Raw genomic sequence first — 20,520 nt, 5'->3', positions numbered from 1 at the left:
TAATGGTCACTTCTAAGCAAGTGGTTGCTCAGGCAATGTGGCGTGCTGTTACTCAAAACAAAGTTGAGAGTGATGGACAACTAGGCAAACTAGGTATCTTTAGTTACAGCATAGAGAGTGAGTGCAAGATGTTGAACCCCACACTTACTTAGGTGAATTGTTAGAAGTTGGGAATTGCATAAAAATCTATGAGATGAATTAGTCACTTGGAAGCTGGCATAAAAACCTAGACAAAGCGCCACAGATTGCAAAAGAAATCCCCCCAAAAGATGAAAGACTGTTTTCATGCTGAACAGCAATTAACAACTGAAGTACTTAAATATTATGAAAGAAAACAGACTGTTTTATGTTCATAGAATACATTCTTGCAAGTAGTTCCATAAAACAGAACACATGCCATGATGAATGAGTAAAACACAATCTTTAAAGGCCGTGTGAAGAATGGAACAACACTGCTGATTGATCCAAGCTAACACCACACACAAACCAGGCATGAAGCTCAGAGGGATCTGCTTCTGTTCTCTGACCTTTCTCCTTCCTGCGGAGTCTTCAAATCCTTCTCACGAGCTACTGTCTCCTCTTGCTGCTGCTGCAGCACATGAGGAGCTACCGACAAGGGACGGCAACATATGGGAATGGAGCTAGTGGTACGCCTCTGAAAAGTTCCCATCCTTCTAACCAACATATCATCTCTCTCAATATCTGGTACATGCCTGTGGCATTCTTCCTTGGCGTTTTCTTGCTGTTTGCTCAAACTGCATGGGGTTTGTTTTTCAGAGATGATGTCAGAAGCCAGTACAGCTGATGCAATTCTCCTGCAAGAGTCATCTATACCTGACCTGACCACCTCACTAGCGATCAATATGAGAGGAGGGGTGAGAACAGAAAAAACATTCTCAGGTCAAATGAAAGGTAAGAAGAGGAGTCCTCTAACTCAGTTTGCAAATGTTTATATAAACACACAAAATTAACTGAATTAATTGCTTGCTAAAAGCATTCATTCAAAATTCTTGCTACAGCCACAGACTAAGTAAATAAAGTCAAAGAAATATAAGATCTGTTAATGTGTTAATGATCCAGAGATGTAATTCTTCTCCAGATAAATGCCGGAAACACAGAGCAGCAATACACCCTCTTCAAAAAGAAAGTAAATCCATTAGGTTTGAAAAAAGTTTTTTTTAAAGATCAGTAAAGCCACCAAGCTGAATGACAAATTCCTAATGTGCTGAAAGCAGGTAGAATTCCAGCTAGGCTGCTGGAATTCAAGCAGCAGAAAAAGCACAAATGATAGCTCAGACTCTAAGATACCAGAGATTTCACTGCCCACCAGAAATTTTGAGCAAGTGCTCGGAAGACCTTCCTGCAGCATTGTTTTGCACAACCCTAAACTTGTTAAGGTACTGTGAAGGCATCAGATGACTTCTGAACAAGGCTGTGCACATAAATAGCTCTTAAGTCTATGCTGAGTTCACGCCCATGCAGATCAGCATCTGGCAAGAATAGGTCTCATTTCCAGCTCAGCAGCGCTTCCTAAGCCACACCAAATACCTGGACTCTTTCTCTGGCTCAGATACTTCGACGCTGTGTTCAGCAAACCCAAGACTGACGACAGTGGTTGAAGGAGAGCTTTCAACACCAGAGTGACTCTCCACATAGTCTTTCTTGCTTTCCTCTTCTGTTCCAATTTTGCATGAAGCTCTACCAATAACAAGCTTGTCCCATTTCTGTTGATCAATCTCAGTTACCGGCCCAAAATGCACAAACTTCTGCTTGGGGCTACCAGCTTTTTTGTTTGCTTTGGCTTTGCGGATAGCAAAATCATCACGGGCTACTGCTTTCACTGTGGTATCGGTTGGTGGCAGAGTGTTGCTGGGACATTTGAAATCTTCTTCACTGGTCATAAAGAGGAATAAAAGAATGCCCCCAACATGAGAACCTCAGAACTAAACAAATTAAATGCTTCTAAGGTTTTGAAGGGGGTTTATCTTAAAATTCAAAAACCCAGGGACAAACAACTGTGGCATACTGAGGCCCAAATGACAGATAAAATCCAAAGATACTGCAGACCTGTGGGGGAATCTCTGGGAGCACATCCATGGAAGCTCTTCCTAAGGGCAAGGAATATAGCATATGACCCATTCCAAACTCAGTTTCTTCTAGTACATCCTTTAAAAAGCCTTAAAAAAACTTTAAAAAGCCAGAGTTCTCTTCTCTGCTCACACAGACCCAGGTCACACACTATACGTGACTGCACAGCACCAGAACTCACTCTGGAATGGAGGACTTACAGTGGCATGAGAGCGCTAGCAAGGGCAATTTACTTACCCTAAAGCAAGGGGACTAAATTTTGATTTTAATAAATCACCTCAAAAATAATGGAGAGACCACTAATATCATTAGGATGAGAGAATGATTGAGTTTTCATTGTATTAGAGCTAAAATTACACACAGTAACCACGTTGTTAGAAGAATGCCAGGACAGGTGGCCACCTTTAATTGGAAAATGACATGCACATAAACAGGAAGGCTAGGAGTTGTTATCCTTTCATACTGGAGTCTCAAATCACCTGCCTATGTTATAGTCCATCTCCATGGGTAAATAGGTTAGAATAACTGCTTCATACTGGCTCCCTTTGCAGAGGTTTTGTTTACAACAAGAGCATGCATACACCATACAATGAGGCTCCTGAAAGCCTTGCTGCAGTGAGAAACAGTTCTGGTTCTATTTACCCAGGAGTGGAGCACAATGCTGTGCTGATATATCAGCTTGTGTCTCAAAAACAGTATGCAAAGAGATGCAGATCCTCAGGTAGTTCCCCGAGGTGCAATGCCCCAAGTCCTGAAGACAGCTTGGTTAGGAGCATAGTGCTACTGTATTAGTGGTGCCACTTGGACCTTTGTGCTGTTCAACTTCAAAAAGCTTCAAAGCAGATTGAGCCACAAGACAAGAGGGACTTTTCTGATATTGTATTAAGAGTGTCCACCAGGAAAGTGACTGTGAAAATACTACAGTGCTCTAAATGATGGACACATTTTCATCTCATGATAGATTGCATTCCTGTACAGATTTTTGGATTCCTCCTGAAAACTGAATTGAAAGACTGGTTGTCATCAAGGCATTCTTCAACTTTAAAACCACAAGCACACACAGCAGATTGCAACAAACTAAACATGCTTCCCAGGATGCCTGCCAATCCTGTCCACAAGCAGAAACCGTACCTGGGCTCCCCTGACAATTTCAATCTTTTCCAGGTCTCCAGATCTGCTTTTGTTATCGAGGCATTCACAAAAATCCCATCTTCTTGTAGCTGAGGAAGGGTGCTTTCAGATTTCTGTTTAGCCAAATCATCTCTCTCAGTATCAGGCTCTTTCACCTGCTGTTTCGCCTCTGATTCGATCTTCTCATTTTGCAGAAGTGGGTCCTCTTCACTTGTCACTACTTGCCCTACTGATGCCAATTGCACCCATCTTCTTCTAATTTTATGCACATTCCAGTTCAGCAAGAAAAGATATTTGGAGGGAGTAATTATAAATCAGTGTCAAAAGAAGAGGTTCAGAGAACAAGAAGATGAAACTGAATTTATAATATTAGTTTTACATTAATTTTAGGAAGTAAACATGGAATGAATCGTTTGAAGTTCAAACCTCTCGTCTATGCTATCCCACTCATGCACTACTGAGACCACTTCTTTATGTGAATTTCTATTCCTAACTTGAGCAAGAAAAATCTTTATGTTATTACTGTAATAAGCATTTCTACAATAAGTTATCTTTAAATAATTACAAATACCTCATTTGCATATCATTCACACAGTGAATTCAAGTTTTGCTCTCAAACACTCTATGCAATTTCTTTGATCTTAGAGTCTTGTCAACAGCATTGGACTATTAAAATTTGGTTAGGTGCTCTTCAGATGTCCTGCCAAATTAGTCATTAGAAAATGTTATTATGCCATAATCAAATTACTGGCAACTGAAAGGCACATCTGACATTACTGAAAAGAGTTACTAAATATTAAAATAAGTTTTCTAAATTTATCATTTATTACAATCATTCACTGTAATGTGTATATAGTGGTTTTATCTAGAATCACTTCTGTTTGCACAAAACAAATATCCTTGCTTCCCAAAAAAGAACTATTTAATGAGATGAAACAAATACACCCAGAAACATGTAGTGAAAGTGCTCAGGAAAAGAGCTGAGCTATAAAACGTATCTTTTAAGTTTATTCTCTGCTATTGAGGCTCACGAGCTGTCTCATGAGTTTAGATAACAAAAGTGTCCTGCCTTTATCCTGTTTACACTCAAAACCAATTTAAACTTCTGATCTTCATACGCTTAACAAAAAATTACAGTTTGGTTCACCTTATGAATAAGCATCTGCATTTACTGTACCCTGTAAATTTTTTTGTAGCCAAGACATCTTTAGAGCTACACAGCAATACACCATGGTGAAATTAAGCATTATAATTGAAAGAATAAGACCATGAATGCACACCTTGCATGTTCCTTTTTTTCCATCTGCAATGGCTTTCTAAAATCTTCCAGTTTACCTTTATCTTTACTTGTATAGGATCCAACTAAAAAGGAGTTAAATGGAACAGTGTGTTTGGGTTGATTCAATCTGGCTCTCCGGGTGGCGAAGTCATCCTTTTCTAAATCAGGAACTCTGCTGGTTGCTTCATCTTCTGAACCAGAATCCTTTCCTTGATAGTGTGTCATGAAGGGATTGTCCTTGCGAAGGATAATGTCTGGGATGCTTCCGGTGTCTTCACATATCAGCTTTTCACTGACACAGAGTAAAATTAAACAAAGCTCTTGATGCACCAGGGGAGGAGAGGGCAGTGCAACACTCATCTCCAGGTCAAAAAACAAGCAGTTAATCAAATATGCTCCAGGCAGTTGTTAGATTGGGCAATGCCTTGCTAGAAATAAAACTTATTTACTAGTAACAAATTCACAAGGAATTCACACAAAAAATCAGCATATTGGACCTGTACTTACTTTAGCTATAGCTGGAAGAACCAGTAAGAACTAGTTTTAAAATACTAGATGCAGTGAATATAGCACTGTAAATGGTCGTATTAAACTTCTTGAACACACATTACACTTCTTCAAACAAAGAAAGAGATTTGATGTAAATACATGATCCCTAGAAAACATTACTGAGTCCTGAAGTATCAGATATCAGGCATTTTTCTTCTAAATAGCTCTATACAAAGAAAATCCCACCTAAGTAATCACTGAGGCTATCTGCCCTAGTATTCTTAACTGCTTTTCCTCTCATACATATCCATGCTTGATTCTTTTCTTTATTAACTGTCCCTTTCCCCCAGAATAACCCCTTTATGCCAATGCTGACATATAGCAGCTACAATGACAGCATCAGTACACCAATGACATTGGCACGCTGGAAAACATTGAAACCTGCCTTCGTCAGAAATGCAACTGCTATCAGCATGGCCTTGCTGTTACTGAAGAGTACGACAATAAAGACACTTGACAGCTGGTACCAGTGAAGATTAAGCTTATTTTAACTTGCAATGGTCAGCATTTTCAGTTTGCAATTTTTACGCAAACTGAAAAGACAGATGGTAAGAAATAGGCGACTCTCACATTTAAAAATTGAATTGTATGTATTGATATTTTAGGAAGTTGGGCAGCCAGTTCCATGCAGTACTTTTGCAGGCATTTGCTCTTTCATGTAGCACACCTTGCTATACAATCAAAATAGAGGGGATCACAAAGGATTAAACAGACTGGCCTTAAGAAATCAAATCTAAACAGTTCAGGTGTTGCTTTGAGTTTTTCTACTATTTTAAATATCAAGAGTGTTATTATTAGCTGTTTTTAAAAAGCATTTTGAACATTTTAAATCCCTGCAAGCCCACTGCATACACCACTTATTTTACATCCCCAGATGCCCTTTCAAAGTACTGCTCAACTAAGTTGCTGGAAAAACTTATGGAGAAGCCATAAACCATCCCTGACAGGCCAGCCTGGCTCAGGCTCAGAGGACATAAAAAACTGCCTGCCTTTGCCTTGTTATGCTGCAACACACAGGATCCCCTGTGTAGTGATGTGGAGAGCATGGTCTCAAATCAGCTAAAGGCAACTTTTTCCTCAGATCTCTCTGAAGGATCAAGATTTTATTTAAGGCAACAGACAACACTGGCCGATAGTGCTTCAAATGGAACTGCTGTCCCTCTTCCTCATGAGCATCTCTGTCTACAACAGCTTCAGAAACAGCTGGTTCACCAAGCGATTACTCAGTAAAAACTGCTGAATTTTTCAGTCTCATGCCCACCAATGCTATTGAAGTTTGAGAGCATCAAACACAGTATTTCTGAGAGCAGTGTTTCTGGCAACAAAGAAATACTGAGTTATAATATTCACAAGTGCAACTAGGAGTCATTGTAATGAAAAATTTTCAGCTTTTAGTATATAACTAGACTTCAGTAACCAGTTTCTAGGTTAAGAGTATTTTCCATTCATTTACATTTTGTTTTTAATGGAATCAGAGATCAGCTGTGACATTTTGAGGTCTCCTGAATCAGTTTGTGATGATCTTAAAAGTGTTTTTTAAGGACAGTTTACCATGGAGGCAGCAAAGACTCTAGATTTAGCTGAAAATTGTTCTTGCACACCCCACCTGAGCCCTTGCAGAAATAAGCCAGGGGTCTGTGCTAGTACAATAGGTGCTTCCAAAGTGTCAGACTGCAGGCATTTGCGCTCCCTGAAGCAAGGTCTTACACAGGCTCGTGGATCCTCATACTGCATTTCAGAACAATGAAAGGGTTTTGCATGCTTATGCTCTGTCAAGGTAAGAGCCCACATCCCTTTTGCAACAAACATATCATAAACACTTGCTCACATTTCCCTCTTACATTCCCTCTCCATCATCTCTTGCAACACACTTAATTCTCGTCTTTTTAAGGTGCCTCCACGAATCTGATCCTTACCTTTCAAATACAACAGAGTAAGTAAGAGACACATGCACGCAATAAGCAGGATCACATATCACTAAAACAACATGCAACAGAGATAATATACTCCTTTGGGAAGGAGAATGGCATGCATTTGTATAGCCTCTAGTTCAATAGAACATGCTAGAGCAATGGAAATCAGTACTTAAGACTCCAAGCAAGAAATACATTTGCCTACAAGCTCAAATCATTCACGTTCAGGTCTCAGAAAGGTCCCCTACTGAATTTCTGCTTTAGGAACAATTAGATGCCTTTCAGAATGCAAAAGTCACAGTGGCTGTCGTCCAGAGGTCAATATGATGAGATGAAACAGCCTTCTCAGATGAACTGGAAAAAAACTGACAATCTCAGGTGGAAAAAAAGAGAGGCTGGCATCTTAAAAAGATGAGGGAGTAAGAGGGGTGAAAGAAAAAAAAATCAGAATACAGAAACAAGAGAATAGCTCAGTGTCATTACTGCATGGAAATTTGAACTTGATGCCAAGAAGAGAGAAAAAATTGAGAGGTTCAAAGAACAGGGAAGAGTAAGATGACATTAAGAAAGATGAGTAAATTCTGCCCTGTGTCCAAAGGTGTTACTACTAAATTCTTCCCTTCTCCTCACACACTATTCTTCCATTTACACACAAAAATAATTTTCCTTACAGATCCCTGACCCCAGTGCCTTTTCTGCTGTGTCTTTCTTCAATCCCCAGAATCAGGCTCCTACTTCACTACAGTGAAGCTTGGGTTACAAAGCTCTGCTCTTTCACCCTTAGCTGGGACAGAAAACCACCAGCTCCTCCTTCTTCCAGCTGCCAAATTCCACAAGTTGCTTCCACTGAGAATAAGGAAGACAAATGGCTTGTTATTTCTCCTCCCTTCTCCTTTAGTCCTGTCAGGACAACAGATTGTCCAAGGAAAGAGGGAGCCTGAATTCCTGCCAAAGAATCACACATTTGATCACACATGCTTCTTTCACAGACATAAAGGCAGTAGATCAAGCACAGGGTTGGAAAATGGACTCTCAGTGTGGTGAGCATCCTCCAAATGCAAACAGAGCTATTTGTTGTGCACTGCACTGATAAACACGAGCTATTAGTACATTTTACTACATATTCCTATATTACTACTATTAATTCTACAGCCTTGGGACTTGGAACAGGATTATGCTAATATCCCTCCTGTTTACAGATTCCCAATTGAGTAGCACTAACTGAGACTGAAGGAGTAATTTATGCCAGATAGTTCATCTACATTAGTATCTGACTTTGTTAAAAGTAATATCCCACAAACACACATAAGCATTGGTTCAGTACAGCTTGACAACAGTGAAGCAGACCTGAGAAGAGGACAAATGACAGCATATATACTGTGACTGTTTCATCTGCATATGGCATATATGGCCGCAGACAAGCTTCACTGTACCTATGAATGAACTGTACCACATATGAGTTGTACTTCTTACTACATTTCAAAGCCCAGACTGCAGATCAGCATCTGCTAAACTACTCACTGCTAAGATTTTGCCCCACAAACCAAAACTAAATGTTTTGGACAGGAGGACATTTGGACACTTACCCTTTAGCCATACCATTTTGATCCTTTATAAGAGCTTAGTCTTCTGACATATCGGCTAAAACTCTGCTTTGGAGGTCATTCCCATGAGTAGACGAGATTTTGCATAAGGATCCAATATCAGATGATGGAAAGGCACGGGCTGTGAGCCTAGCCATCATTCAGCTCTCAAGTTAAAGAACGGGAAATAACCAAATTGAACAACATCCAAAAATAAATACCACAGGTAATAAGTGAGTAACTACAGATGTTCCATGCCAAAGTCAGTCGAATTATGGCTGCTGAACTATGCCTCTACTGGTACATGTGTTAACAAGCCCTGTACTTTTATAGTTCCTGCCATTAAAAAGAAATGCATCGTTTATTAACACAGCTAAAAATATTAACCACCTTAAAAGTGTGGTTCACACAACAAGTAACATAAATTTCTGAAACTTTTACCTAAACAAGGTATTTTTAATGGACATTTATATATATTTTTATTAAATACAAGAAAGCATTAAATGGAAGGTCACAAGTAGTCTGGGTAGGAGTCTTCCTGGTGTCTGTTTACATTATGCTCTAAGACAATACAATTTCTCAGCACAAATGCAGTTAGCATCATGTAACTCCACAATCCACAGCTGCCACATCACAAGGTTTTTCAGACCAAGACTTTCACTAGCAATGGTGAGTGCTTAGCGACTGGGTTTTTGTTAGGAGATGTGAAATCACAGCGGATCAAGGAAGCCCACACTTCAGCCAATCCTGAAAATGTGAAGCGTGCACCATTTCTCACACCGTTGGGCTAACCTGCCGTAGCGCTGGGCTGCTGACATGACCTTAATGCCAGCTTGTTCCAGTCTTCTTAACTTTCTGATCTCTTCCTCATCTTTCCCCTTGTGTGCCGATGTTTCTTTTGCACTACATGAAGGAGACTGATCTATGGAGTTTTCTTCACTTTGATCCAAACCTAATTGATTTTTAAGGGAGCTTGCCTCAGGAGCCACGGAGCCCACTTTCTCCTTTTCACACAGTCCTGGTGTTTCATTCAATTCTTCTTCTATGGTTTCAGGGTGGGGTTTACTATTGAATTATACAAGTTAGTTTAATACAGACTCTGCCTAAAACATATACATTTGCAAGCACAGTTTGCTCATATCAAGATGCCAAAGGATAAATTCTGATGAATAATCAGAGTAAATAATTATGCTGTTTAATGAGAGTTGCTTCTTAGGCCAAACCACAAGTTAAGTATCAGTTGACAAAACCAACATGCAGAAACACAGTCACAACTATATAAACCATATTAGTGAGTAGAATACAACATACAAATAAACTGATCTTACAAAAACCACCACAAAAATATTACCTGTTTTGATTAAATACATCAAACATTACTTATAAGTATCATTTGTCAGATAGTAACTGTCTTGAGAACTGAAACAGATCATCCAGAACAATTTTTTCCAGCCTTGGGTTTGAGTTGACATCCATGGTACTTGTACTAACTGACATCTTGTCAAACACAAGTTATACACTGCACTGTATGATAAATAACGACATCAAGACCATGATTTTTCTACTCATTGCTTTTCTACTACCTTCACCAATTGTTAGAAACTATTTATTAGTACAGTATCAGCTAGAGATTCATTACAGTTATCATACGCCTTGTGAAAACAATGAAAATTGGGCAAGTGTTAAAGCATCATCACTGAGGAAGGGAGAAGCTGGACAGGCCAGTCTTACCTGAAAGGTCTGTCTCCTAGCGGTGAGGTCGCTGTGCTCCAGCTCTTTCGGTACTCCTCTCGCTCAGCTTTCTTTTTCCGAAGGGGAGCAGGTACATAGAAAGTCTGATTACTCTTGTTTGGAAGGTACTGGTTAAAAGGCACAGCTGATTTAGGTTCACCGTGTGAGGTCCGCCTTGCCAACATATCATCTTTTTTCACATCTGGCATCTTTCTGTGTGGCAGGTCAGTTTCCGAGTCACTTCCTCTCCCTAGTAAGGAAGGAGAAAAAAAATCCCCTTATTTCCACTTTCATCCAATTGCTTGGCTTTTCTTAAAACTATAACTCGGAGAAGACACCACCAAAAAATTACATTTAACCACCTTTACTTGCATTTGTATTTTAAAGGCAGTCACTGAAGGTAGTAGCCATAACATCTACACAGGTAATAAACACTTTTTTCCATCAATCTCTGAAAAACTCATCTTCAGCCACAGGTCACATCAAAAAACCTCAGGGTCAGACTAAGTCAGACTTGTCAGTCACAGAGGATAGATACAGAAGCTTACCTGACTAAAGCCCAAATGACTCCTAGTTGTTCATATGGGTATGCCTGGCCTACTTTGCATTCTTATATGTGCCTAGCACAAGCAGAAGCAAAAAAGGGCTGCATGCTGTATAACTACAGAATGGCAGGAATATGTGGGTGTCTCTACACACAGCAATTTGAACACACACAGCATCAGCTATGGTCAAGATCTAAGAATAGCATCAGCTGCTATAAACCAGAAAACTCGGATGGTCTCTCTCATCAGTTGCCTGGTCAATCAGTCTAGCACACTGCAAAACTGACAGAGAGACTTGATCCCCAAATGGAAATGTGCAAGGAGAGAGAGAAGGGACCTCAGGATTTAGTGGTTAGGTCAGTACAGCAAAGACTAAAAAATCCTTACTGGTGAAGAAATAAGGTGAGAGAGAAAAATCAAGAGTTACAGAGAATAAGATGCGAGATAACAGAGCTGGGTGACTACTTGATTTTGTTCAAACAAACTAAGCTTCCTGATATTTATAACCCATTTAAAACACTGAAATCTAGGCAAGACTTTTCTGACTTGAAAACTGAACTCCCAAATGCTAGGACAAATACCCTAAAGAGCATTTGCAGTGTGGAACTGCCCTCACAGCCATTTTGGAAGCCACTTCATAGACATTCACTAGATTCCCTGCACCATATGAGCCTTTTAAAGCAATTCACAAAGAAGCTATGCACATAGTTCTCTCTCAGCAGTGTAACATCATCACAGGCCCTGGTTTGAAGAGTGAAATGGAGCACGTTCAGCCATTTGTCCCACCAGCATTCATATCTTCTCTGAGCTTTGGAGTGTTGGATGCCTCTGGTCCTTGGCTCCTTTGTAACACCTTGCAACCCCTTTCTGGGGTGAGGGGAAGCCACACAAGTTGTGTCCTCTTGCTAATTCAAAACACTAGTAAACTACTAGCTAATTTACTGAGCTACCGAATGAACAACTGAAAACAATGAAGTCATAAAAATCACAAGTAGTTTGTGTATAACTCAAAGTGGGGGAAGGAAAAGAGATCTAAATATGCTAGGAATGTTACTTGCAAAAAGAGCTTTTGCAGCGGACTGAGTTATTAATCGTTTGCTTGGAGAGACACGAAGAAGAGTGAAAGGGAACAGTAATAAAAGATATGACAAAATGGAAATGAACTAGTTAGACAAAATCAAAATGCCCTTTTTTTTTGCCAGTATTCTTTTGCTTGAACAATTTCCTTTAAGAACTTACGATAACTAGCACCGTGGTTGGTAACCCGAGTCTATGCCTAAACAAAAAGGGGAGATATGATCACAGAATCATGGATATCTGAGGATAGCTAAGGTTTGAAGAGCTGTAGTATCATTATCCTGAGCAAAGCACAGAGGAACTAAAAGAAAATAAAAAATCCCTTACTGTTATTTGCTATTCTGTTTGCTTTTGACTTTGTTCTGATGTCTATTTTTGTATCACATGAAAACCAGTCTCGATCTGGCAGACAGAAATGCTGGAATAGATAACCACAGTGGCAGAGGAATTAGAACACATTCATCTCCCTCATTACTGATGTGCCTACCAGCATCCCCAAGCTAAGTACTTCAAAGACAAACAGCTTCTTTAATTATTGATGTTTTACTCATGAAATTATTTTCAGCTCAAATTTACAAAAAAAGCACTGGAAGCCAAAGTACCAAATGGAAGATGCAGCTGTGCTCTACATTTATAACCTTAAATTTGTTGTTCTGCATTTCCAAGTAGCAGCAGCAGCAGCAGTTTCCACAACCAGTAACAAGCAGTTATACACCACTGACAAGTACAGATCCTTTGTACAAGGATCCATGCACAGCTGTTGGCCAAGCATTGGCAACTGTAAAGGAAGGTCAGTCTGAAATTCTCTACTCTACCACTGGTTTTGTTTGCTTTTTTCCAAGGGGCAGGATCTGCATATGACACCAGAGCAGTTCCTCAGCAGTGAGGCTCATCACAGATGGTATTTGTGAAGGCAGTATTTCTCACTGCTTCCACCTAAACTAATCATGACCTTAGGATCATTTAAATGATCTACATTAATTTTTTTTCCTTCTAGAAGTGGAAGGAATTATAGTTTCAGTTCACTACAATATTATCTGGTTTATAAAGCTCCTGTTTGAATGGAGAAAGAAGTAATGAAAGCAGAACCTTTTCCTTCATCCAGCTCTGCATATAGAATCATAGAATCATTTAGGCTGGAAAATACCTCTAAGATCATCAAGTCCAATATAAATTATTTCTATCAAAAACTACACTGCAGCTGAGTGATATACTAGCCTGCTGGGACCACAGGAAGAGGTTCAACATAAAAGAGGTCAGCCAAGTTACACCTCACCTGCAACTGCTGGAGGAGACAGCTGTGAAGTTATGTCAGCAGTAAGCAGGGAAAATGGGACACATTAGAAAGTGCTGGCTGGACAAGTCATACGTGTGCACACAGCATCTGCTCGCATCCTGGATATGGTTAAATGCTAATTTTTAAGAACAAACTTTGTACGCTTTTATCTTCTTTTGTGTTTGTTACAGACTCAAGAATGTGACAAGACAGTATGTCTTAGCTGTGGCAGAAAAACACAAAACCTTTCTAAAATCTGCTAATACAGCAGAAGTTGATAGGAAGCAGCTACGAGACATATGTAACTGGCAGCCTACCACGTCCAAGTAAGCAGGGACACAGGACACCTCTTGAGCACCCAGGACAGAGCAAGACTTCTTGACTGGGACATGTGAGGTGTTCCTATTTGCCAACACCACACTTGTCTCATTTGGGAAGGCAGAAAAACATTTTATAACGTGGAGCCTGTGCTTTGAGGGGCCACGAGGCTGTTTCGGGAATCAGCCCCAGTAGCTGGTTCTGGATGGTCAGCCAGTAACAGCCCAAATACCACAGGCCACTCAGAGCAGATCTTAGCTCTGATTTTCCCACAGCTCTTTCATAACTCTACTGTGATACCAGCTCTCCCTGTCAGCTTTCCAGGTCTAAGGGGTTCCCCATCACCTCAGGCAATCTCTCATGTGTCCAGTTATGAACAGCACCAGTTTCTTTCACAGTGCCAAAAGCAGCATGAACATCTGGTTCCTACCCAAAGGTCCTCCTGCCTTTCCTTTTTTTTAATTAAATAAGTAACATTACTAAGAAGAAGTGATTCATTTGTGCAACACAGCTTTATCTGATGATGAAGTTTTATTTTTATCTGTTCATCAGGAATGTAACTGTGCAGAGAGAGCCTCAATCATGCATCCTTTTGTCCTGAACCAGAATTCTGCTCATGACAGGTAACCTAAGAGCATGCTCCACACCTACCCTAAGCAAATCCTTCTTCATCCAGCATGCTGTGTTTACAAGCTTCTGGAAACCTCTGGGAATCAGGAAAGAAAGGCAGAAAACAGCACCCCTTCTGTACTCCTAGAGCTGCACGTTCTCGCACAAATGTGTACAAAGATGGCCACAGCTCCGATGCTGGGAGCTATTAATTTACCCAATTTTCTAAATACCATGAAAACTTATATGACATTTGGTTAAGCACTGTACATCAGACTTCAAAATTTTGTCAAGTATCAGACATTCCCAAGATATTTCTATGTCATTTATCTGCCCAGAGTTTACTTAAACAAACATTTTATTCACTACAATATTTTCCTTGTTCCTGCAATTTTATTTCTTACTCTAGCCTAATTTATAAGCTAAAATGAGTCTGCATAACATCCTCTTACACTGTAACCCAGAAAAACACTCTTCCCATCATAAAATTACAGTGCAATGATGTAACTCATTTTCCAATGCTACGCTATCCTGACCTGAGTCAGATTTCAGGTAAGTTGTTGGCAGTCATCTACACCTCAGGGAGCACAAATCAACATTCACAGAGAAGCTCTCCCACCAGATTAGCCCAATTCAGAGGCAGTATCCAGCTTCTGAATGGCACATTTATTCCAGAAACTTTGCCTCTATGTCACAACATTATTCATGTGCCGCACTGTGCCTGGTACTCACCATCACTGCTCCCTCTGAGCACTACATCTGGAGACGGTGTCTGCTGCGAGCGGGAGCCAAAGGAGTCCAGACTGTCAAAGGAGTCATCTCTGCCGTGGCGAGGTGGGGAGAGGGAATCACTGCGTTCAGAGTCCCAGCAGTCTATATAGCCACTGTCACGAATGCTGCGCTTTGGGCTCTCGATATCCTCTGTTTCCTACATGGAAATATCCATTACACATCAGACAGCAAAGCATCTTCCCAAATACTAAAAATCTCCTCCCCAAAAAAGGGGTTCCTTGATTTTTGCCCCTTCTTCCCTTCAAAACGAAAATGCAAACTTGCAATAAATCCCAATTTTATGCTAATTAAGAAGAAACCACTCTCACTGGATTAGTACAATGAACTGAGAAAAAGTTCCAATAGGCCAGTTAATAAACCGATCAAAAATGAAAGTAACCTGAACCCTGACTTGTCGTCCACAGTCCATGGCACAGGCAAAGGCACTACAATTTTAACATCGTGCCTGCATCAGGTTTAAGTCTGCTGCTTTCCAAAAGATTCCCCCCCTCCCATTGCCCATCTATTGTATCTGGACAGGACACCAGCAGACAGCATTTGTTGTTGCTGCTTCAGCTCAGCAAAATAATAAAGCAGTGTGCCCCAGCCTCCTTCTACCTTGAAGAGAAATTCCTGTTATGAAAGAGGGATGTCTTTCTCAAGCAATCAGCAATGAAAAATATGCAAAATGCTTTTCCCGATGCCTCAGAAGAATTCAGTTGTGCTCTTTACTCCTTGCCAGCTCCTGGCTCTGGGGGATATGAAAGCACTTGTAGCTGACCCACATGTTCAGAGCAGGGAGAACAATGGTTGTCTTTGACAGCCCTGTGATTATAAATTCTTTCCAGTGCAAGCAGCACATACTAAAACACTGAAACTCCAGCAGAGGGAAAGGTCAATAGAAGCCATCCTCACCCTTGCATTATAATAAATCCCTTGTTTTAGAGAGTGTCCTAACATTAATTACAATCATTCAGATTGAGAAAAAACAAAAATAACTGAGTTTATTCAAAGATAAATCTGTTTTTTTCTCCCCCGACAGTAAGTAAAGTCAGAAATGTGGGTGCCATTATCAGACTGACATTTTGTGACCCAAAGAGATTGGAATGTGATTTTTTTTTTCCCCAGAAGCATTTGAATATTAATTCCTAATTAAGAAGCACCCCCTGCTTACCACTAGCTGAAGCACAATGGCTATGTTGAGCACAGCTCCCACCATCCTTGACTGCTAAGGGTTTACCCATCACTAGTATTGCCAATGAGAAGATCAATCAGGAATATCTGAGTGTTTGCTGGAAAAGTGATGGAGGGAGGAGAGCCCTACAATAATACACCAACACTCCCATGCTGAAAAAGAGGGAAGCTTGAAGCAAGATTGAGAGATCAGACCAAACGTTCTGCAAACTTTTCAGGAAGAAGGCTTAATTAGTGCCACTCGCTACTAATCTGCCAAAATACCACATTAAGGGCAGCGGCAAAGGTCGCCTAAGGCCAAGCTAAATTGTGGTAATGCCATTAAGTAACCTCACTGCAAATAGAAGTGAAAATATTTTCTAAAAACAAATAAAATGCATTTAAGTTGTAACTGAATGCTATGTAATTTCCTTCCTCGGTTCTGCTCAGTGAAGTAAAATACTTATGGAAACAACAGACAACAAAGACCTGTCTCCCTAAAATCTTCATGAATTACACACATCCAAGAACAAATCTAAAAATCCTATCAAAATCCTGTTTGTGACATGATCCAAAAATCTTTTAAAAAATCCAAATTCCCTAAATCCACTCATCCCTTCATACAAATCAGCTATTCTCAGTCTTTAGGCACATTTCCATTTTCCTAAATTACTGTATTTGAATGACACAGAACTGCTCAGCAGCTACAGGGACTTAAACTTGGGCAAAAAGCCCCAGCCTGCATTCACTATCTATCAGAGTCTGAAAACAGCCCAATTGTAAACTAATGAGTTCTGCAGACCTTACTTTCAAAGGCCTGTTGATGTTAATTTTGCATGTCCCTCACTAGGAATTAGGAGGCAGGCACCAGGATAGGATCCCAGACTTCTGTAAACATGTTCTTTTACAGCCTTTCCCTTGGCAAAGATACTCTCCCAGCACAATGCCGTCACACAGACGGGTACTTGTCCTGCCTCGAACAAATCGTGTCTCCCAAACACTATCAAGTGGAAAGTGGTTATCTGTGGGACTGATAACACCATAGCATGACACAAAACAGCACATCAGTCTTTCATATTATCTAATTAAAAACACAGTATATCACCAAGTGGCAGTAAAAGGATGATTGCCAAATATAAGATGCATTTCTCCAGGAAGTTCCACCCACTAAATATAATCAAAAAGCCATGGATATTTTGTCATTGTGAATTTCCAGTTTAAAAGAAAAATGAGTACTCAAATAGTTAAAGAAATTAAAACCAGAGTTGCATGAATAAAATTAGAAATGAATAGCCCTTTCAATTTGAGAAGTAAAAAAAAGATGAGTCTGAGACAACTTACATCGGAGTTGTCTTTTGATTTTCTTATTAAAAAAGGAGGGCAGAGAGGATTTCCAACAGAAAGACTAAACCAGACTGAATTTATGGTCGATTTAGTTACTAAATTCTGTGGAAAAAATGCCAGTAGAGAATGTGATAAAGTGTCTTTTCATCACTCGAGCGCAGCTATAAAGAACATCAGAGTGTTGCACAGCATGATTAACATGTTCTATTTTACAACCAAATCCTCTTCAAATGCAGTAACAGACAAACCCACAATTGCCAGTGGGAAATACTGCAGGGGCATAGGACTAGGGAGGAGATCTCAAAAAAGTCACCAATGGCCCTCATAACAGCATTACCTAAACAAGACTTTACAGAACTGCAAAGTGCTCTGTTTATGCATTGAAAGAATATATAGCTTTCAGCTTTTATGAGATCTCTACTCTTCTCCCAGCTCCAAATCTGCAACAAGTCAAGTTCCAGCCTCTTGCCTTTGGCCCTGATTCACAGTGCTCCGCAATGCCCAGCCAGGCTCTCTATGACCATTAGCCCCCTGGAGAACACTGCCTTTCAGCCCCTGCCTACATCATCTCACAAAAGAGCGCAAGATAGGACCTCTAAAATGCTCTGATGATTAGTTTCACAGGTAAATATTACCTGGAAAAAGAGGAGCCTCGTGGTGCGAGATTAAACATTATAAAATAAACCACAATACCATGCAGCACTAACATTGTAACAACCTGTACTTTGGCAATTTTTCTGTGCTAGCTCGCTTGTTTGGCTTTGTTTCACCTTTCTGACTCTTTGGAGTGTAGACTGCTCCTTCCCTGCATCTTCTATTTGTAAACACCTCAAGTATTAACTTAATTTTTTTATTGCTTAGGCTCAGTCATATCACTCATGAGTGCCAAAGTCCCAAGTGATTAGCACAGGTCATTAAAATGAAGACTAAAATAAATTTCTCCCGAGAAGCACGATGTTCTCTCTTCCTCTCCACTTTTACTTGCATGTTCACAGGAACTGGGTTCACAAACAGGGATTTTAGCCATCTAGTTAAGGTTCTCTGGTGTCACCAGGGTATAGAAGCTGCTACCAATCAGACAAGAATGTATTCCTCTCCAGTGGCAACCTGGTGCTGGCCCTGTGGGGTCCCAGAATGGAGAGCTGCAGCTGGTGCAGATGCAGTAGCACAGAGCTTGAGGAAAGTGAAGTCCAGAGATTCTCCCATAGTCCCCAAACCCTACCGCCTGTGGCGACATGGCTGTTACATGAGATAGGGAGGAAACAGCAGGCACGAAGCTCTCTGTGGACTGGAGAATGTAGCTGCATGGCCTTTCATGAGCAGTATGACCAACACATGCAATGCTAACATGTAGTGCTGCCATCTTCTTACAAGCCTGCTTCTTGCCTCCTCCATCCCCAGGAAATGCACTCTTGGTTATCACTGCTAAGCAACCTGATTCAAGGTTCAGGGCATGCTGGAATGCTCAACCAAAAGTCCCCAAACTACCCTACAGCAATCACAACTTTTCTTTTCCAACACAGCTCAGCACATAAACCACTGAATATGATTTCAGCCAGAGTTCAGAGCTTGGCAAAACACAGATTTATCATAACTATGCCCTTGGTGAAACATAATCTCCTCCTCCTCCCCTTCAGCTTTATTTAGATACTTTGGTTTGATGTTTTATGTTTCAACAAAAACCAGAAAAGTTGCTCATGAGACAATGTTTTAAAGAGGAAAAACTCTGCTCTTGGAGTCTGATACCTTACTTTTGAGTCTCAGCTCTTCTAGCTGAAACTTGGTGTCATAAATGAAGAAACTCAGACCAAAACATACAGAAACTCCAGCCCCCCACTCCTCTCATATTTAGCAACAGACAGTTTATTTATGGGACTAATAATTTGAACTAAATTTCCATTCCCAAAACACAACAAAAAGATACCTTTCTCATTTGTGCCAGGAAACCTTCAAATTCCTTCAGGTTAAGGGTTGATCCACTATATGACGTGCAGCTGTTTGCCGCCTTCCCTAGCCAATAAATGGTGACTAATACCTGCAGAAGTTAATAAGAATTAATTGAAGCCATTTACACAGTCACTTAGCTAAATTTACTTCCCTTCAGTATCCCTGATTTATTCTAAACTGCACAGTGGCACAAGATTTTGCTATAAATCAGAATTGAAAGGGAAGTGTCTGTCAAAGGTTAAACATAAATACATCAGGTAACTATGAAAATTTAAACAGTCCTACACAATATGTAACTTAACACATTATCTCCCTGGTATTTTTAATAAAAATAATAAAATTTTCATGTCTGCCTGGAAAAGAAACAGAAAAAACGAATCTGAATAGAAAAACTAGACAAATATATTTGAAACTGTCTAGAAGACACATAAATATATCTGTTTGCAAATCCAATAGGAAAAAAATCCCTAAAGAGTACTGACACTGGAAGTCGCTAATCAAACCCATTAAGACCAGGGGAATAAACAAAACATCTTGAATAAGTGCCTGCCTAAAAACATCTCATATGAGTGCCTGTCTATTTCAAGGACAGAAAAGGAAGTCTCATTTTTAATTATCCTAATGTAATTAACCAGATGATACAGGAACATTTACTTCTAGGCTTCTGCTAGCTTATTATAACAACCTGTTATAACAGCTTAAGAAATGCTTAATAAAGAAGATGAATAAATAAACATTAATCAAAAGCCATGGGCGCCTGGTTGTTTCTATCAGACTGTAGGGGAAAGAGTTAGCAGTTTCATTCAAGTTCTGACTTGATGCTTCTCCATAACTCAAAAGTCATTTCAAAACTAGTGAGGGGAAAAGGCCAAGAATTGCTCTTGCAAGTGTTTCTGTACCCTTTCACTCCTTTAAGTAGCAAAGAAATCTGACCTGACACTGCTGGTGTTGCACACGTTTTAAGAAATGAGAAATTAAGATGCTTAGGATGGTCAAATCCAACACCTTCAAAAATGCCGCTGTTTACACCATACAGAGAAAGTCCTTCTCTGCACCCACATATGCCTCCACTTAAAGTCATGTCTAATGGCACCTGTGCAGCAGCAATTTTGACTGGAAACTGATCATCAAAAGCAATTCAGTTCAGTGTTTTGCACTGGATAAAAAATGACAAACCATCACCTTA

General features: G+C 40.1%; 1 protein-coding gene across 1 annotated transcript in view; it reads right to left on the bottom strand.

The window, feature by feature from the left end:
* Positions 1-20,520, bottom strand: part of LIMCH1 (LIM and calponin homology domains 1) — a 183,585-nt gene that overhangs the window by 50,217 nt on the left and 112,848 nt on the right. The window contains exons 6-13 of the mRNA XM_050337872.1: positions 19,312-19,422; positions 14,832-15,027; positions 10,275-10,524; positions 9,336-9,608; positions 4,500-4,790; positions 3,220-3,474; positions 1,549-1,893; positions 528-851 (exon numbers count right to left, since the gene is read on the bottom strand). Coding sequence (XP_050193829.1) covers positions 528-851; positions 1,549-1,893; positions 3,220-3,474; positions 4,500-4,790; positions 9,336-9,608; positions 10,275-10,524; positions 14,832-15,027; positions 19,312-19,422 — 2,045 coding nt within the window. The remainder of the gene's footprint in view (positions 1-527; positions 852-1,548; positions 1,894-3,219; positions 3,475-4,499; positions 4,791-9,335; positions 9,609-10,274; positions 10,525-14,831; positions 15,028-19,311; positions 19,423-20,520) is intronic.

This window comes from Myiozetetes cayanensis, unplaced genomic scaffold (assembly GCF_022539395.1).
Source record: "Myiozetetes cayanensis isolate MyiCay16 unplaced genomic scaffold, myiCay2020 scf7, whole genome shotgun sequence".
NCBI lineage: Eukaryota > Metazoa > Chordata > Aves > Passeriformes > Tyrannidae > Myiozetetes > Myiozetetes cayanensis.
This window is presented reverse-complemented; position numbering and strand designations above follow the sequence as displayed.